The 15,500-nt window shown below is 38.5% G+C and overlaps 1 protein-coding gene across 2 annotated transcripts in view; it reads left to right on the top strand.

The window, feature by feature from the left end:
* CERS3 (ceramide synthase 3) overlaps positions 1-15,500 on the top strand; it is a 116,752-nt gene that overhangs the window by 54,482 nt on the left and 46,770 nt on the right. For both annotated transcript variants that reach the window (XM_045058884.1, XM_003986866.6), the window contains exons 5-8: positions 1,014-1,132; positions 7,780-7,837; positions 8,728-8,778; positions 12,949-13,041. In XM_045058884.1, the coding sequence (XP_044914819.1) occupies positions 1,014-1,132; positions 7,780-7,837; positions 8,728-8,778; positions 12,949-13,041 (321 nt within the window). The remainder of the gene's footprint in view (positions 1-1,013; positions 1,133-7,779; positions 7,838-8,727; positions 8,779-12,948; positions 13,042-15,500) is intronic.

Raw genomic sequence — 15,500 nt, 5'->3', positions numbered from 1 at the left:
GTTTCCTCCACACTGAAGCTGAGGGCCAGTATGAAATTTTATTTTTTTCTAGTGACGAGAAAATGGAAATATTTCTTGTACTGGTGTTGGAAAATGAAAGATCAAGAGAGCAGGTGTTTCAGAAAATTACAGAGCTAATTTCTCCGTGCTGGCTGAAAGAACTGTGGGTTTAATGTATAAAACCTGCCTGTGTGAAAAGAATACAACTTCCAATCCCACCACGAAACAGACCTGGTCCACTCAATCATGTTTGTTTCTTGTCTGGCCCAAGGAGAACTTCGAGTTTATGACCTTTGGGCTAATCGATCATCCATATTATTTCCAGATTTAAATGATAATTTCTGCCTCCCAGAAGAGAAGCCATCATCACTATTATATTCTGCAATATTTACTTTTTTTTATGATTGGTATTATTTTGGATTCATTTGAAATAGGCTCTACATCTGATTAAATGTGAAAGTGATGGCCAACACCTGTTTGTGTCTTTCCTGTATTATCTTTTGGAGCCATCAGAAAGATCGTGTGAAAGAACAGAAAGTGCATTAGCCTAAGTTCTTGTCCTTGCTTTCTATTAACTTTAGGTCTTGGAAAACTTACTAACACCCTTGGTGTTCCAGCTTCTCATAGGAAAGATGAGGCAGTTGGATCTGATCAAATCTAAGCTATGCTTCTCTACCTGGTACCTGGGAAGCCCTCGATAAAACTTAGCTGATTGAGTGAGCTCACATCTGTAGCTTGAATGTATGGGTTGCTGCCAACTTACAGAGAATTGATCGTTTTTAGTAACTCAGAGTGCTGGGATACTAACAGCCTTTTTTTTTTTTTTTTTTTTGCTGTGTATGTGTGTGCGTGATTCCATAAGCAAAAGAGGCAAATTCACTGGCCCAAGATCTAACACACGGTCTCTCTCCTCTCCAGTGCACAAGCTCTTGTAACCCAGTTGCACTGTCTCTTGACTGCTGGCCAATATGACTGCTCTTTATCACTTGTTCATTCATTTTATCGCCTTTCAGGCTGATATTTATGGACTGGCGAAGAAGTGTAACTTGACAGAGCGCCAGGTGGAAAGATGGTTTAGGAGTCGGCGGAATCAAGAGAGGCCTTGCAGGATGAAAAGATTCCAAGAAGCTTGGTAAGTAGGACAGTTCAAGCTTTTGAAATGTCATGATTTTACATGGAGCAGGATGGTCATTTCAGAAAGAACATTGAAGTTGGAGCAGAAGAAGGGTTCGAACCCAGCTCTGTCACTGACCAGTTGGGTGTTTTAAGCTAGTCACCCATTGACCTTCTCTGCTTCAGTTTCCTTCTCCATGAAATGGGGCATGCTATGAGCTCTCTGAAATGAATAGAACATATTATGTATTCACCTTGAAGTCCAGAAAAATAATACAAATGTCTTAACTGGTGTTTATTTTTTCTAGGGTAGAGGTTGGCCCTACTTCACAAGACTTTATCACCTGTTTCCAAGCACATTCCAATTATTATATCACATTATAAGAGCAGAGAATGAGACGGTGTCTGTTCCTCTGTCTTGCTTGGCTCCTCCCCCCCTCCAGCCCCTCCACCCCTTGCCTGTGGACTGGATGGCCAATTCCTCTCGGTTTCCCAGTTGGTTTTAGCAGGGGAGTCAGGGTAGGCTAGGGTACCAAGTAAGATTTTTCAGAGCTGGCTACTTTGAATATGCTCTGCAGGCAGTGAGGCTGCATTGCACTTATTTTTGGTTTCATTGGGGCTCTGTGGGTTTTTTTTCCCCCTCCTGTAGAATTTTGTTGTACTTTGGGTTACTCCCTTGGTGGCAGAAATTGATACCTGTGTGAAAAAGGAAGACTAGGTCATCACTCTTACTCTTTTCCTCCTCTTTTGTTTTCCTTTTTTCTTTTTCTTGAGAGAGAGAGAGTGCATGAGTGGGGGAGAGGGGCAGGGAAGAGAGAGAGAGAGTGAGAGAGAGTTTCAAGCAGGCCCCATGATGAGTGCAAAGCCCTATGTAGGGGCCTGATCCCACGACTCTGGGATCATAACCTGAGCCGATATCAAGAGTCAGATGCTTGGGCACCTGGGTGGTTCAGTCGGTTAAACATCCAACTCTTGGTTTCAGCTCAGGTCATGATCTCATGGCTCATGAGCTCGAGTCCCACGTCAGGCTCTGGTCTGGTGGTGCAGAGCCTGCTTCGGATTCTCTCTTCCTCCCCCACTCACTCTGTCTCTGTCTCTCTCAAAATAAATAAATAAACTTTAAAAAAAAGAGAGATGCTCAACTGACTGAGCCACCTAGGCACCCCCTTTTCCTCTGCTTTGCATCCAGACAAATGCTCATTTATTGGGTTGTGTTTGATTCCACATTGTATACACTAATAGCATCCCTTCCTTCTCCCTCTTTCTTACAGTTCTCTCATTGCCAGTGATTTTCACCAGATATATATTTTTTTATTTTAATGGTGAGGTGAATAGCGAGCTGATGTAAGAGTGTCAAATAAATAGAGTCTGAGGCTAAGCTTTAATGGCTTCCTTCAGTTTACCTGGATATTCCTGACTGATGTGATCAGGCTGTGATGCTGATCGTGTGTAGGAGTACAGCCCATGTCTTCAGGGTGTCTCAAAACAGTAATTTCTCATCACTGGCTTCCAATGGAAGTTCAATGTGAATGTCCTGGTTTGTTTTCTTTTCTTTTTTCTTAAGTGTTTATTTATTTTTGAGAGAGAGAGAGAGAGAGAGAGAGAGAATGAACGGGGGAGGGGCAGAGAGAGGGGGAGACACAGAATCCAAAGCAGGTTCCAGGCTCTGAGCTGTCAGCATAGAGCCCAATGCAGGGCTTGAACTCACAAACCGTGAGATCATGATCTGAGCTGAAGTCAGACACTTAACCGACTGAGCCACCCAGGCACCCCTCCTGGTTTGTCTTCTAACTAGCTCTTTGATTTTTAGCTCTTGAGAGATTAATATTGTTGCCACTGATGTCAGCTTGGCATGATAGAATCTCTTTAAACCATTAGTGCAAAACACTAAAAAGTCTCATATTACATATTACATCTTCCTGTTTGCCTACTGTCATTCATTAATTTTTTCTAGCAAATGATTCTTATCTTAAATAAAGTCCCCAGGCAGGAATTAATTGTCTACTCCTGAGCTGGATCATGCGCCCCTGAAAGTCTGTGGTAATTTCTTATACATTACAGTGCTTTACAACTTAAATTTTTTTTTAATGTTTATTTATTTTTGAGACAGAGAGACAGAGAACATGAGCAGGGGATGGGGAAAGAGAGAGGGAAACACAGAATCCGAAGCAGTCTCCAGGCTCTGAGCTTCCAGGACAGAGCCCCACAAGGGGCTTGAACTCATGAACTGTGAGATCATGACCAGAGTCGAAGTTGGAGGCTTACCTGACTGAGCCACCCAGCTCCCCAACAGTGCTGACTTACAGTTTATAAATAATGTTTCAGCCTCCCACCAATGGTGTGAAACAATCAGGAAAGGGGGAGCTAGCTCTGTGTAAGAAATGAAAATTTTTTCAACTTACACAGCGCCTTATGTCAATGAAATCTCAATAAAAATGGAGAGGAAAAAAAAGAAATGAGAAACTACAGGTCCATCTTCTTAAAGGAACTTGCTTGAGATAACCTAGCTGTTGGCCGGGCTACTGCACTCATATCTTCTGACTCCTTTTGTGGTACTCTTTCTGCTCCATGGTACTGCCCCTTGACACCTAATGCTCACCTCTTAGCAAGGAGAAACCCACCATATCAGCTAACTGGTTGGGTCAACAAGGCCTAACACTTGGGAATCTGGCTGTCAGTTAGCCTGCTGAAAGTCAGCCTAATAATTCAGGCCATGGAAGGGAATTTCAAATTGTCAACTACTCATCAGTCAGGCAAAGGAGAGGGTTATGTTGACTGTCTTCTCTATATGCGGCACTCTCCCACATTGGGTGGAGTTCTAGATTTTAGGAGGGAAATAAAAGTGGAAGGCCTGGTCACTCGCCTTACACAGCTAATCAGGGAGACAAGACTATCGCTTAGGAAACCACAACATCCATCCAGTGATTCCACCCCGATGGTGCATGAGCCTGTATACCTGTAGTTCACGGTCATGTTTAGATGCATTGTGGGCATTCAGAGGAGATGGTGTCAGTAAGCCTGGATACGTTAGAGAAAGGGAGGTCAGACCAAGAGGAATGAGTTGGGATTTCCATGAGAAAAGAAATCAGGATTGGAGAGTAGCATGTTTCAAGTAAGGCAAAGACACAAAGCAGGAAATTCTACAATGTGTTCAGGAAGTAGGAGAGGGCCAACAAATAAAATTTAAGCTTTACCTTCTTCTTTAGAAATGTCACAAATTTCCTCTAAGTCAGAACACTGCTATTATAGACTAAATAAATAGACGAAAGCAAAATGCCAAGCTATTTAATTACACTTTATTGCACCAGCTATGGGATGTGCTATGGGAATCATAGGAAGAGATACTTAGCCCCAGGCATTTTGGAAATCTCGGGAAATTTATTTCCCAACACCAAGTTTTTACAAATTATTCTCCAACAGGCAGAAACTCCTCTATAATATCAGGATGAACACCTTAAGTTTACTGTATTGTTTCCTTGGTTACTTTCTTTTTTTTTTTATTGAGGTATAGTTGACATATAATATTAGATTAGTTTCAGCTGTACAACATGGCGATTTGACATTTATATACATTCCAAAGTGATCACAACAATAAATCTAGCAACCATCTGCCACCATATAAAGTTGTTACAGTATTATTAACTACATTCCCTATGCTGCACATTGCATCCCCGAGTTTTACACACTTAATAACTGGTAGTTTGTACCTTTTAATCTCCTTCCTTTATTTCACCCATTCCCCTATACCCTCCCCTCTGGCAGACACCAGATTGTTGTCTGTATCTGTGAGTCTGTTTCTGTTTTGTTTTATTTGTTTATTTGCTGTGGGTTTTTTTTTTTTTTGATCCTACATCTAAGTGAAATCATATGGTATTTGTCTTTCTCTGTATGACTTATTTCACTTAGTATAATACCTTCTAGGTCCATCCACATTGTCACAAATGACAAGATTTCATTTTCATACATGTTCCGCTGTGTGTGTGTGTGTGTGTGTGTGTGTGTGTGTGTGTGTGTGTATATTCATTCCATGTGCCCATGGACACATTCCATTGTGTCCATATATATATCACATCTTCTTTATCGAGTCATCAGTTGATGGGCACTAGGTTGCTTCCATATCTTGGCTATTGTACTTGGTTACTTTTTAAAATAATGACCCCTAAGTCCTGTTCCTCAGAATTCAGGATTTTAATCCACACTGCATCCTTTATTTTTAAAGCAAATTCCATATTACCTGACCACTTTTTAAAATAAGCATTTCCATCTAGCGGTGGGAAGTTTATTATGAAAATACCAGGTAATTCCCAGTACTCAATATCTGGAGCATTCCTCTGGCTGGGTGGGCTGCCATCTTGCCTTAGCTGACCCTGGGGCTGGTCCCTGCCTGCTCCACTGGGCCTTGCCCATTCCTGAGCCCTGTCACTGCCCTTGTCAGCTTCTGTTGCCATTGCCCGAATTTACTCTGTCCAGTTCCCCTGGCTGTACTTACTGTCTGAGCCTGACCAATCAGTTTCTGGATTTCCTCCCCCCTCCCACCACCACCAAGAGATCGTTTTTCCTTGCAATTATATTTGTCTGCATCTTTCCTGGGAGAAAGGGAAGTTTTACCAACGATTTCATCTGAAGCCAGTGAAACAACATTGGCCTTGTCATTTGTCTTATAATTAGTGAAGGGCAGCCGCTCTCAAACTTCTTGGTTTGAAAGTGTCAAAGACCACAAAGAGCATTAGCTTGTGTGTGTTATGCCTACCGATATTGGAAATGAAAGCTGAAACATTTATAAAATATGAGAGTACACAAGCACACAGTGTATCAGCTCTTAGAGCAAAGATGGCACCCCACGTCAGGTAGCCTCTGGAAATCACTGTATGCTTGTGAGGGGATGAGTGAAAATGGCAATAACACGGTGGTGGTGTTATGAAAATATTTTGATGCCAGGAATCCCTCGCACACACCTTGAAACCCCTGGGATGGTGTAATGCAACCTGACAAGACCAGTCCAGGAAAATGTTGACACTTGGGTTTTGTGCTTGCCTCTGATGGTCACTGCACAGCCTCGGAGAGTTATCTGATCTCTCCCAACCTCTTTTGTCCTTTAGTGGCAGCCACCTTATCTGCCCTTTATCCATAATGAGGAGCTAATTACAGTTCCTAGTCCACAAATGTGAAGATAGAAATGTGATAACACACATGTGCTTAGCACAGCGCTTGGCACAGAGTCAAGAGGTCAGTAGATGTTGGTATATAATGAAATATATGTGCTATGTACCCATCACGAACTTTAATTATTACCAACTGAAGGCAATCCTGTGTCATCTGTGTCCCTGACCTACTTTTCTCTCCTGGCACAGATTGTTTTCTGTGGATAAATTTTTTTCTTTCAGTTTTACTGAGATATAGTTGACATACATCACTGTGTAAGTTTAAAGCACACAGTATGATGGTTTGACTTTCGTATATTATGAGATGATTACCACAGTAAGTTTAGTTAATGTCTGTCATCTCATCCAGGTACAAAAAAGAAAAAAAAAGTTTTTTTCCTTGTGATGAGGTCACATGACTACTGTCTTAGCGTCTTGTCAGTACACCAGACAGCAGCATCAACTATCATCACCACGTTGTACATCACATCCCCAGTATTTGTTTATCCCATACTGAAAGTTTGTTCCTTTTGACCACCTTCAACCAATTATGACTGAAGATTACTTTTTTAAAAAAAATTTTTAATGTTTATTTATTTTTGAGAGAGAGAGAGAGAGACAGAGTGTGAGTGGGGTAGGGGCAGAAAGAGGGAGACACAGAATCTGAAACAGCTCCAGGATCTGAGCTGTCAGCACAGAGCCTGATGTGGGGCTCCAACTCATGGACCTTGAGATCATGACCTGAGCCGAACCTCAGATGCTTAACCAACTAAGCCACCCAGGTGCCCCTTGAGGATTACTTTTGACACAAATATCAGACATTATATGACTTCACTATAAATATTTCAGTATGTATCTCTAAGAGATACTCTGTTTTTTTAAACAAAATTGCAACACCAGTATCATACCTCAGAAAAACTGTAATAACAGTAAATATTTAATCAGTGTTCAGATTCCCTTGATTGACTTATAATTTTCTTTACAGTCTGTTTGTTTGAATTGGGATCTTAATAAAACCCACACAGTACAGTTGATTGATATGTCTTTTTAAGTCTCTGTTCATACATGAGGAAAAGATTTTCTTTCAAAATCTGCTTTTCAGAGACAAGACGAAAATCTGGCCACATGGAACCTTTTCACTGGGGATTACATGGGGGTGCAAATAAACGATTAGATTAATACTAATGTCAACCCATTGTCTATTGTGTGTCAGGAACTGGGTCTATTGTATGTCAGGTATGATACTAACGGTAATAATAGTAGTCACCTGTTGTTGCTTACTTCATACCAGATGCTTACTTTTCACAAATTAGCTTCAATTCTTTCTGCAGTTTGAGGTAATTTTTGTCATTCCCATTTTATAGGTGAAGAAATTAAGGCTAACCTACAGTTTCAGCCATTTAACAAGTGGCAGAGTCAGGATGTCACATTAGATTTGTCCGTGCATTCTTTCCAAACTGTCATACAAAGTGTGTTTCTCCTCAAATGTCAATCACCTTCACAAGATTTTTCTTTCTTTTGGCAGCTGGCGATTTACATTTTACTTAATAATGACTGTTGCTGGAATTGTATTTCTTTATGATGTAAGTTGTCTCTTTGATATTCTTTGACTGGAATTTGTCTTTAATGTTAAAAATTCTTGCCTGTGAATTCCTTGGGAAATAATATTCTCAGTAAAATAACCAGCTTTTATGCCTTTAAACTCATCCTAATGTCTAGAGAAGTCAGAAACCCTCAGGCTGTCTTTCAGAGCCTTTGTTAAGCTTTGAATTTGCAAATACTATTTTTTTTTTTTGCAAACATAAGTCTTAAACCTAATCTCTCTCTATTTCCACTTGCACAACCCATGTGCCAGCTACCCCTGAACTACTAACAATCCACTGAACACACTGGTATATCCTCACTTTTGGATTTTAGCACATTTCATACCCTTTTCCAGAAACTTCTTGCCCTTCCCACCCCTATCTACCTGCCAAATCCCATCCTTGCCATATCGAATCCCACTTGTTCTATCAAGACTCGGTACTCACTCATCAGAAATCTTCCCTTCCCATATTACCTTTGCATTGTCTGCTTAAATAGTTATTAAATGATTACCTCATTAAGTGATAGATAGTTCACAGAAAAAAAAAAGATAACCAGCTTTTAGAGATTTCTTTCAAGATATTTTTATTGCTGCAGAAACAGCAATCTGGTTCGGAAGTAATATTGTTAGAGGTTTTGCTTGTTTGAATAATTCCCTGCATGAGACAGCAAGGTGTGTGGTCCCAGATTCACTGGAAGTCATGAGCATCACAGATATGTTGTATGGGAAGATGTACAAAGAGAGAGAGTTTCAGCAGGAGCAACAGTTTACTGTGCATGTGTGCCCCCATCAGTGACATCAGGAAGAGCTTATATTTTCTGCTGAAATCTGCCTTTGACTCCAAAGACTTATTTTCTCTCCCTTGGTTCCTTTTTTTGTCTTTTTCAGAAACCTTGGGTTTATGACCTGTGGGAAGTGTGGAATGGCTATCCCAGGCAGGTAAGTCCCCTGTGATACGCTCCCTCCCTTATGTTAGCTTTGGGCCCCTTAAATTGTCCCATGAGTTAGGTCCGAGCCCCCTTCCTACTCTCTGTCCATGTCTGTGCAATTCTTTGGCTTTTTCTCTACTGAAGCTTACTCCTCCTTATTCCTTATTTACCCATCACGTGTGTTTTCCTTTAGTCTGTTTATGGTTAATGCAATTACATATTTGAGTTTAAATCTAGTATCTTAATATTTACTTTCTATTTGTACCACCTAGTGCATTTCCTTTTATTGTACTCTCTTCTTACTTTTTTATGGGCCAGTCAAGTTTTTGAAAAAAAAATTATTATTCCACTTTTTTCTTTATATTAGCTTTTCAGTTAGCTTTTATTCTTTTAGTATTTATCCTAGAGATCACCATGTGCATTTTTAAATTATTGGATGGAGTCTGATAAAACTTAGTGCTCTTACCTCTTTCAGCCACTGAACAGTCATTAGAATACTTTGTATATATCCCCCTCCTATTTCCTCCTTCAAATATTTAAAACCTGACAAGTCATTGCTGTTATTGTTTTGTAAATCAGTTAAATCTCCCTCCCAATGCTATGCCTTGTATCTTGCTTTTCCAAGCTTCCATCTGGGATGATTATCCTTCTGGCTGAAGAAGTCCCTCTGGTTTGCTTTTCTGAGATGTTATCACTCGGCCTTCATTTTTTAGAGGATATTTTTCCTGGGTATAGAATTCTAGGTTAGCAGTGATTTTCATTTAGCACTTTGAAAATGGCATTCCATTGCCTTCTGGATCCCATAATTTTCTTTAAGAATTCAGCTGTCAGTTTTTATTTTTGCCTCTTTGAACAAAATGTCTTTTTTCTCTGAGTTCTATATCTTGTCTTTGTCTTTCACATTTTATTATGATACGCATAAATGTGGTTTTCTTTGAATGTATCCTCTTTAATGTCCATAGTACTTCTTGAATCTGTGGTGTGATATCTTCAGTCAGTTTTAGAAAATTCTCAGCCATTGGGGCACCTGGGTGGCTCTGTCAGTTAAGCATCTGACTGCAGCTCAGTTCATGATCTCACAGTTTGTGAGTTCGAGCCCCATATTGGGCCCTCTGCTGTCAGCATGGAGCCTGTTTCAGATCCTTTGTTTCCCTCTTTTTGCCCCTCCCCTGCTTGCTCTCTCTCTCTCAAAAATAAACAAAGCATTTTTTAAAAAGAAAGGAAAATTCTTAGCCATTACTTTAGTTCCTTTCTCTTTCTTTTCTCTTTCTGGAATTCCAGTTACAGGTGTACTAACATGCTAGACCTTTACACTAAGTCCCATATGTCTCTTTTGCTTTTTCCAGTGTTTTCCATCCTCTTGCTTCTCTGAGCTTTAGTCTCTTGGGAGTTAATCCTCCACAGATTTCTTGCATTTTTGCATGTCAAATGAAATGAAGCACTGCCTGCCTTTTGTTCTGTGCTATCTTCTCAAGGATGTTTATATAACAGACAACCTGGGAAAATAGAAATGTCTCCTTCTGGAGCAAAGGGTAGGCATGTTACCATCTATTATGAAAGATTCAGGTTTCCTAGCTCAGTGTTCCTCTCTTGTAATACAACCCATTACATGTGCAGATGTCATCTGACCCTTTTTTTTTTTTTAGCCCTACATGAATTAAGATGGGAGAACTGGCCCAAATATTGATACTCTGGCAACTACTATTACTGTGAATAATAAACTATTCTTTATCTCTGACCCAGGAGTTTCATATCTTCAATCATTATCCATGAAACTATGGCAAGCTATCCTGCAAGTAGGGTAAAATCTCAGATCCTTCACAGATCTGGATATATTGTATTTCGTGTTCTCTAGTTTGCTAGTGTCTTTTCTAGCAGTGTCTAAACTGCTGTTAAATATATCTTATAAATTATAGTTACTCTGTTTTCCAGTTCTCAAATTTTCATTTAATTCTTTTTTAAAATGGATTCCAGTTCTTTACTGAAATTTTCCACATATTAACCAAGTTTTCAGTTATTTTAAAGTCCTGGTCTGATGAATCCAATGTCTTCATCACCTATGGGTCTGTTCTATTTTCTTATTCTTATCTCCTTGTGCTTGATAACTTTCTATTGAATGATAGATATTGTATATGAAAAAGTATAGATGCTCAGGATAATATTATCTTCCTCTTGAGAAGATTTACTTTCACTTCAATTAGTTAGAATAGAGACAGATCACCTTCATCTTATATGTGATTGAGTTGATTCAAGGTTGATTCCAGTCTTTTTGAGGGCAGATGTATTTACAACTTACCCATATTCCTAGGATATTTTCCTAGTGGTTTTAATAAAAGACTACAGCATTTGCCAGGACTCTTCTTGCTTGGCTGGCCCTGAGTACCAATTTGCATCCTAGCAGTATGAGATTGCCAAAAGTCCATTTAACTTCTTCTACTTCTTAGTCTCTGGGTCCATACTGCTTATAAATTGACAAATACTCACTAATGCTATACACAGGTGTAGTTTTCTTTGAATTTATCCTCTTTAGGGTCTGTAGTACTTCTTGAATTAAGGATGCATTTGAAATAAAGGATTCAATTTAATGCATTTTTCTCTTTGAACTCTTAGCTTCACAGGTTCTGGATGCCTTGGTTGCTCTTTGATGCCTTCTCACAGATATTTTTATGCATTTTACCTGGAATTTTTTTTAGTTATTCTCACTAGGAGAATTAGTCTCATAGGTGCTTGTCTGACATAGAAGAAAGCAGCAGCTGTCTCATTCTTTTATGGCCTTACTGAGGATGATTAGTTGACCAGAAAATTATTCCTTTTAATATGTTAGCTTCAGTATTAAAGAATCAAAGGTTAGACCATAAGATACTCAGGCATTATGTAGGCCAAACTCCAGTCTTATTCTTCTGCTTCCAACTTACTCTGAACTTCTTAGGTATGTTAGTTATCTATTGGTACCTAACAAACCATCCTCAATACAGTGTCTTAAAACAACAACCATTTATTTGCTCGTGATTTGGATTAACAATTTGAGCTGGGCTCAACTGAGCAGTTCTTTCTGTTCCATGTTGTGTTAAATGAATTCGTGCATGCATTTTTCAATTGGTTGGTGGGTTGATTAGGGGATGGTTCATGTCCCTGGTGTCCTCATTCATATTTTTGGCGGTGGGCACCTTGATCCTCTACTTTGTTCTTATCAGCAGGATAGCTCAGGTTTCTTACCTGGTGATTATAGACTCTCTGCTTGCATCATATTTGCTTATGATCCCTTGACCAAAGCCCAAGATCAAGTTCATGGTCACATAGACTATACCAGTGCATGGATATCAGAAGGTGAAATTCACTGGAGGCATTAATGTAACAATCCATTACACCAAGTAATATATCAACTTACCTAAAATAGGCACCCCACACACATACACACACTATAACATTATTAAGTAAAATTCTAGATGTATAAATTTTTTTTCAGAAGACATTTTTGGAGTATTTAAATAATTGTGTATATTTTATTACTGCCCTTTTTTAGAATAGGCCAATTCTGATTACTTAACTGTCACCAGTAAAGAGGTTAGGACATCAAATTTTGAATAGTATTCAAGAAACATAAAACAAGGTAAATTATGGGAATAGCAGAACAGACTGGCCAATATTCTTAAGTAAAGATTTTTGAATTTTTTCCTAATTTAACTTTTAATCAACTAAAATAATGCAATCAAACCTGTGGTAGTTTTATTAACTTTTTTTAAGTGTTTATTTATTTTGAGAGAGTGAGAGAGAGAGCATGCATGTGCACATGTCAGTGGGGAAGGGGCAGAGAGAGAGGGAGAGAGAGAATCCCAAGCAGGCTCTGAGCTGTCAGCACAGAGGGCTTGATCTCATGGTTCGTGAGATGATGACCTAAGCCAAAATCAAGAGTTGAGTGCTTAACCGACCGAGCCACCCAGGCACTCCATAGTTTTATAAACTTTTAAATAAAACATTTAACTTGATTTTGGAATTTTTATCTACCCTTTTGGAAATAAAATGCCTTGAAATATTATCTTTGATTCCTTTTCAGAAATTGAAATCTTAAAGCATTGTAATTTTGTGGAATTAAATAGGTATAAACAATAGTTTAATGCCTTATAATGAGTTATTGATGATGCTAAAGCAGTGAATTTTTCTCATTTCTCATTTTCCTCAGCCCTTGCTGCCTTCTCAGTACTGGTACTACATTTTGGAGATGAGTTTTTATTGGTCTCTGATATTTAGCTTTGGCTCTGATGTCAAGAGGAAGGTAAGTATCTTATTTACAAAACTACTTATTGTACTTCTTCAAAAATTTTTACCCTCCCCCCCAAATCTTAGTCTTTAAATTGTATTCTTCCATATGTGTAGTTTCAGTTCATAGCCTTTTTGCATTTTATATAGCACATAGATTAATACAAATCTTGCTCATACTTTGGTGCCTTGGTGAGTTTTTGTAGTGAAACATTAGAGAAAGTTTAATGTGGAGACCCCCCACCCCCACCCCCGCCTTTTGTTCAGTGAGAAGAGAACTCTCCGTTATGTGATCTGTTTTTTTCTTTTGGTTTGGGAATTTGATGTTCTATAGGTCCTAGTAGTTTTAATTCTGCGGCCACATCCTTTAGTTGATTACAACCCACCTTATGTAATTCTTTGATGTACTCAAAAGGTTTTAAAAACATGCTGTCCTTAATTCATCCAAGATCTTTACAAGGAAACTTTGCTTCAGGCATGATTAGTTTTGCTTTATATGCAGGGAAATTGAGTTACAGGCATGCTAACTGTATCCTCCCACATAACAAAGTGAGGCGTTTTAGGAACTGTTTAGGAACCATTTGCTGGTAAAGAAAACCATATTAGAATCTCAATGCAATCACAAGATTTCATCATCTATGTTAGCAACACATATCAAATGATACTCTTGGCATATACTTCATATGGTATACTCTATTTAAAAGTCAGTTTGTAACAAAATTTGTGTGATAAATAAAGTTAAGTTGAACTCAGTTTTAAGGAGATAAGACCAATTGGCTTGAATAAATGATGTTTGGGGGTGTGATGGTGTCCACTGTCCACATTAAGGGGTTCAGTCAACTGCAGTTAACTGGAGATCTAACAGAAAACTTCTGGAATGTAAGTATAAGAACATATTATGAAAAAATCTGATAGAAACAATCTCCTTCCCACACACTTAATAATAGCTGTGGATTAACTGTCATTAACTTTAGTTTGGGCTAAGAATACATCAAAATGAAATTGTTTGAGCCATTTTCTCAAGGGAGAGAATTGAAAATAATCACTTTTTAGAAGGTCTTCATAAATATACTAATGTGGGTTGATCCTATAACGATCCTGTCTTTCTCCCACCTTTGATTTTTCAGTAGTTGGTTTCTCTTTATTACATACAAGTGCATTGGGTACCTTTTCAAAAATTAAATGTAAATATATGTCATATATTTGTAAATACATGTCTTCAGAGACATACGAGACATACAACTATCGGGAGGGGGGTAAAACACAGGCTCTGGAATTGGAACGCCTGGGTTTGAATCCGTGACTTCACCACTCACTAACATCTCAAGCTAACTGGCTAAACGCCCTGATATTCATTTCCTCATCTATAAAATAGAGCTAAAAATAGTTCCTGTCTCTGGTTATTATGAGAATTAAGCAGATTCACCCATACAAAGCACTTCTTGGTATACAGTAAGTGCTCAATAAGTTAGGCTGTTATTAGTAGTATCATATTTACTCTTTTACTTTGGCTACAAGGAAACTGAAATCTTTAAGTTTTTTTAAAACATCTTTATTGAGGTGTCTGCATACTACAATCCATTCATCTAAAGTACATAGTTCAGTGGTTTTGAATATATCCACAGAGCTGTGCAATCATCACCATAGTCAGTACTAGAACCTTTTTGTCACCCCCAACAAGAAATCCTGTACCTTTTTGCAGTCACTCCCCATTCCTCCTAACTTCCTCAGCCCTAGGCAACCACTAATCTACTTTCTGTCTTTGTGGATTTTCCTCTTCTGTATATTTCGTATAAATTGAATCATATAACAAATCGTTTTTTGTGTCTGGTTTTCACTTAACATAATGTTTTCAAGGTTCATTCATGTTGAAACATGTATCCATACTTCATTCCTTTTAATTGCTAAATAATAGTCCACTGTATGTCTATACTACATTTTATTCATCTATTTATCACTTGATGGCTATTCGGGATGTTTTCTTTTTTTGGCTGCCAGAAATAATGCTGCTGTGAACATTCATAGGCCAGTTTTTGCATGGAGATATTTTTATTTCTCTTGGGTATATACCTAAGAGTGGAATTGCTGGGCTATATGATAATTTTATATTTTTGAGCAACTGCAAGGTAGCCGTAGCATTTTACATCCTACCAGCAATATATAAGCATGCCAGTCTTTCTACCTCCTTGCCAACACTTGTTATTTTTCTTCATCATTTTTATTATAGCCATCCTAGTGGGGATGAAGTGGTTTTGATTTACATTTTCTTGACAGCTCATGGGTTGAGTGTCTTTTTTGTGTACTTGTTGGCCATTTGTATATTTTGTTTGCAGAAAACCTTTTAAGGTTTTATGTTCAATTGTAATAGCTTTCTTTAGCCTAGATTTGCTAATATATTTGTTACACTTTCATTTGTTACTTGTTTCATATGCAGCAACTCTTATTTTAATGGTTGTACAGTTTCACTATATTGTG

The sequence above is a fragment of the Felis catus genome, chromosome B3, assembly GCF_018350175.1.
Source record: "Felis catus isolate Fca126 chromosome B3, F.catus_Fca126_mat1.0, whole genome shotgun sequence".
NCBI lineage: Eukaryota > Metazoa > Chordata > Mammalia > Carnivora > Felidae > Felis > Felis catus.
The sequence above is the reverse complement of the archived record's forward strand: the minus strand, read 5'-3'. Positions and strand labels throughout refer to the sequence as shown.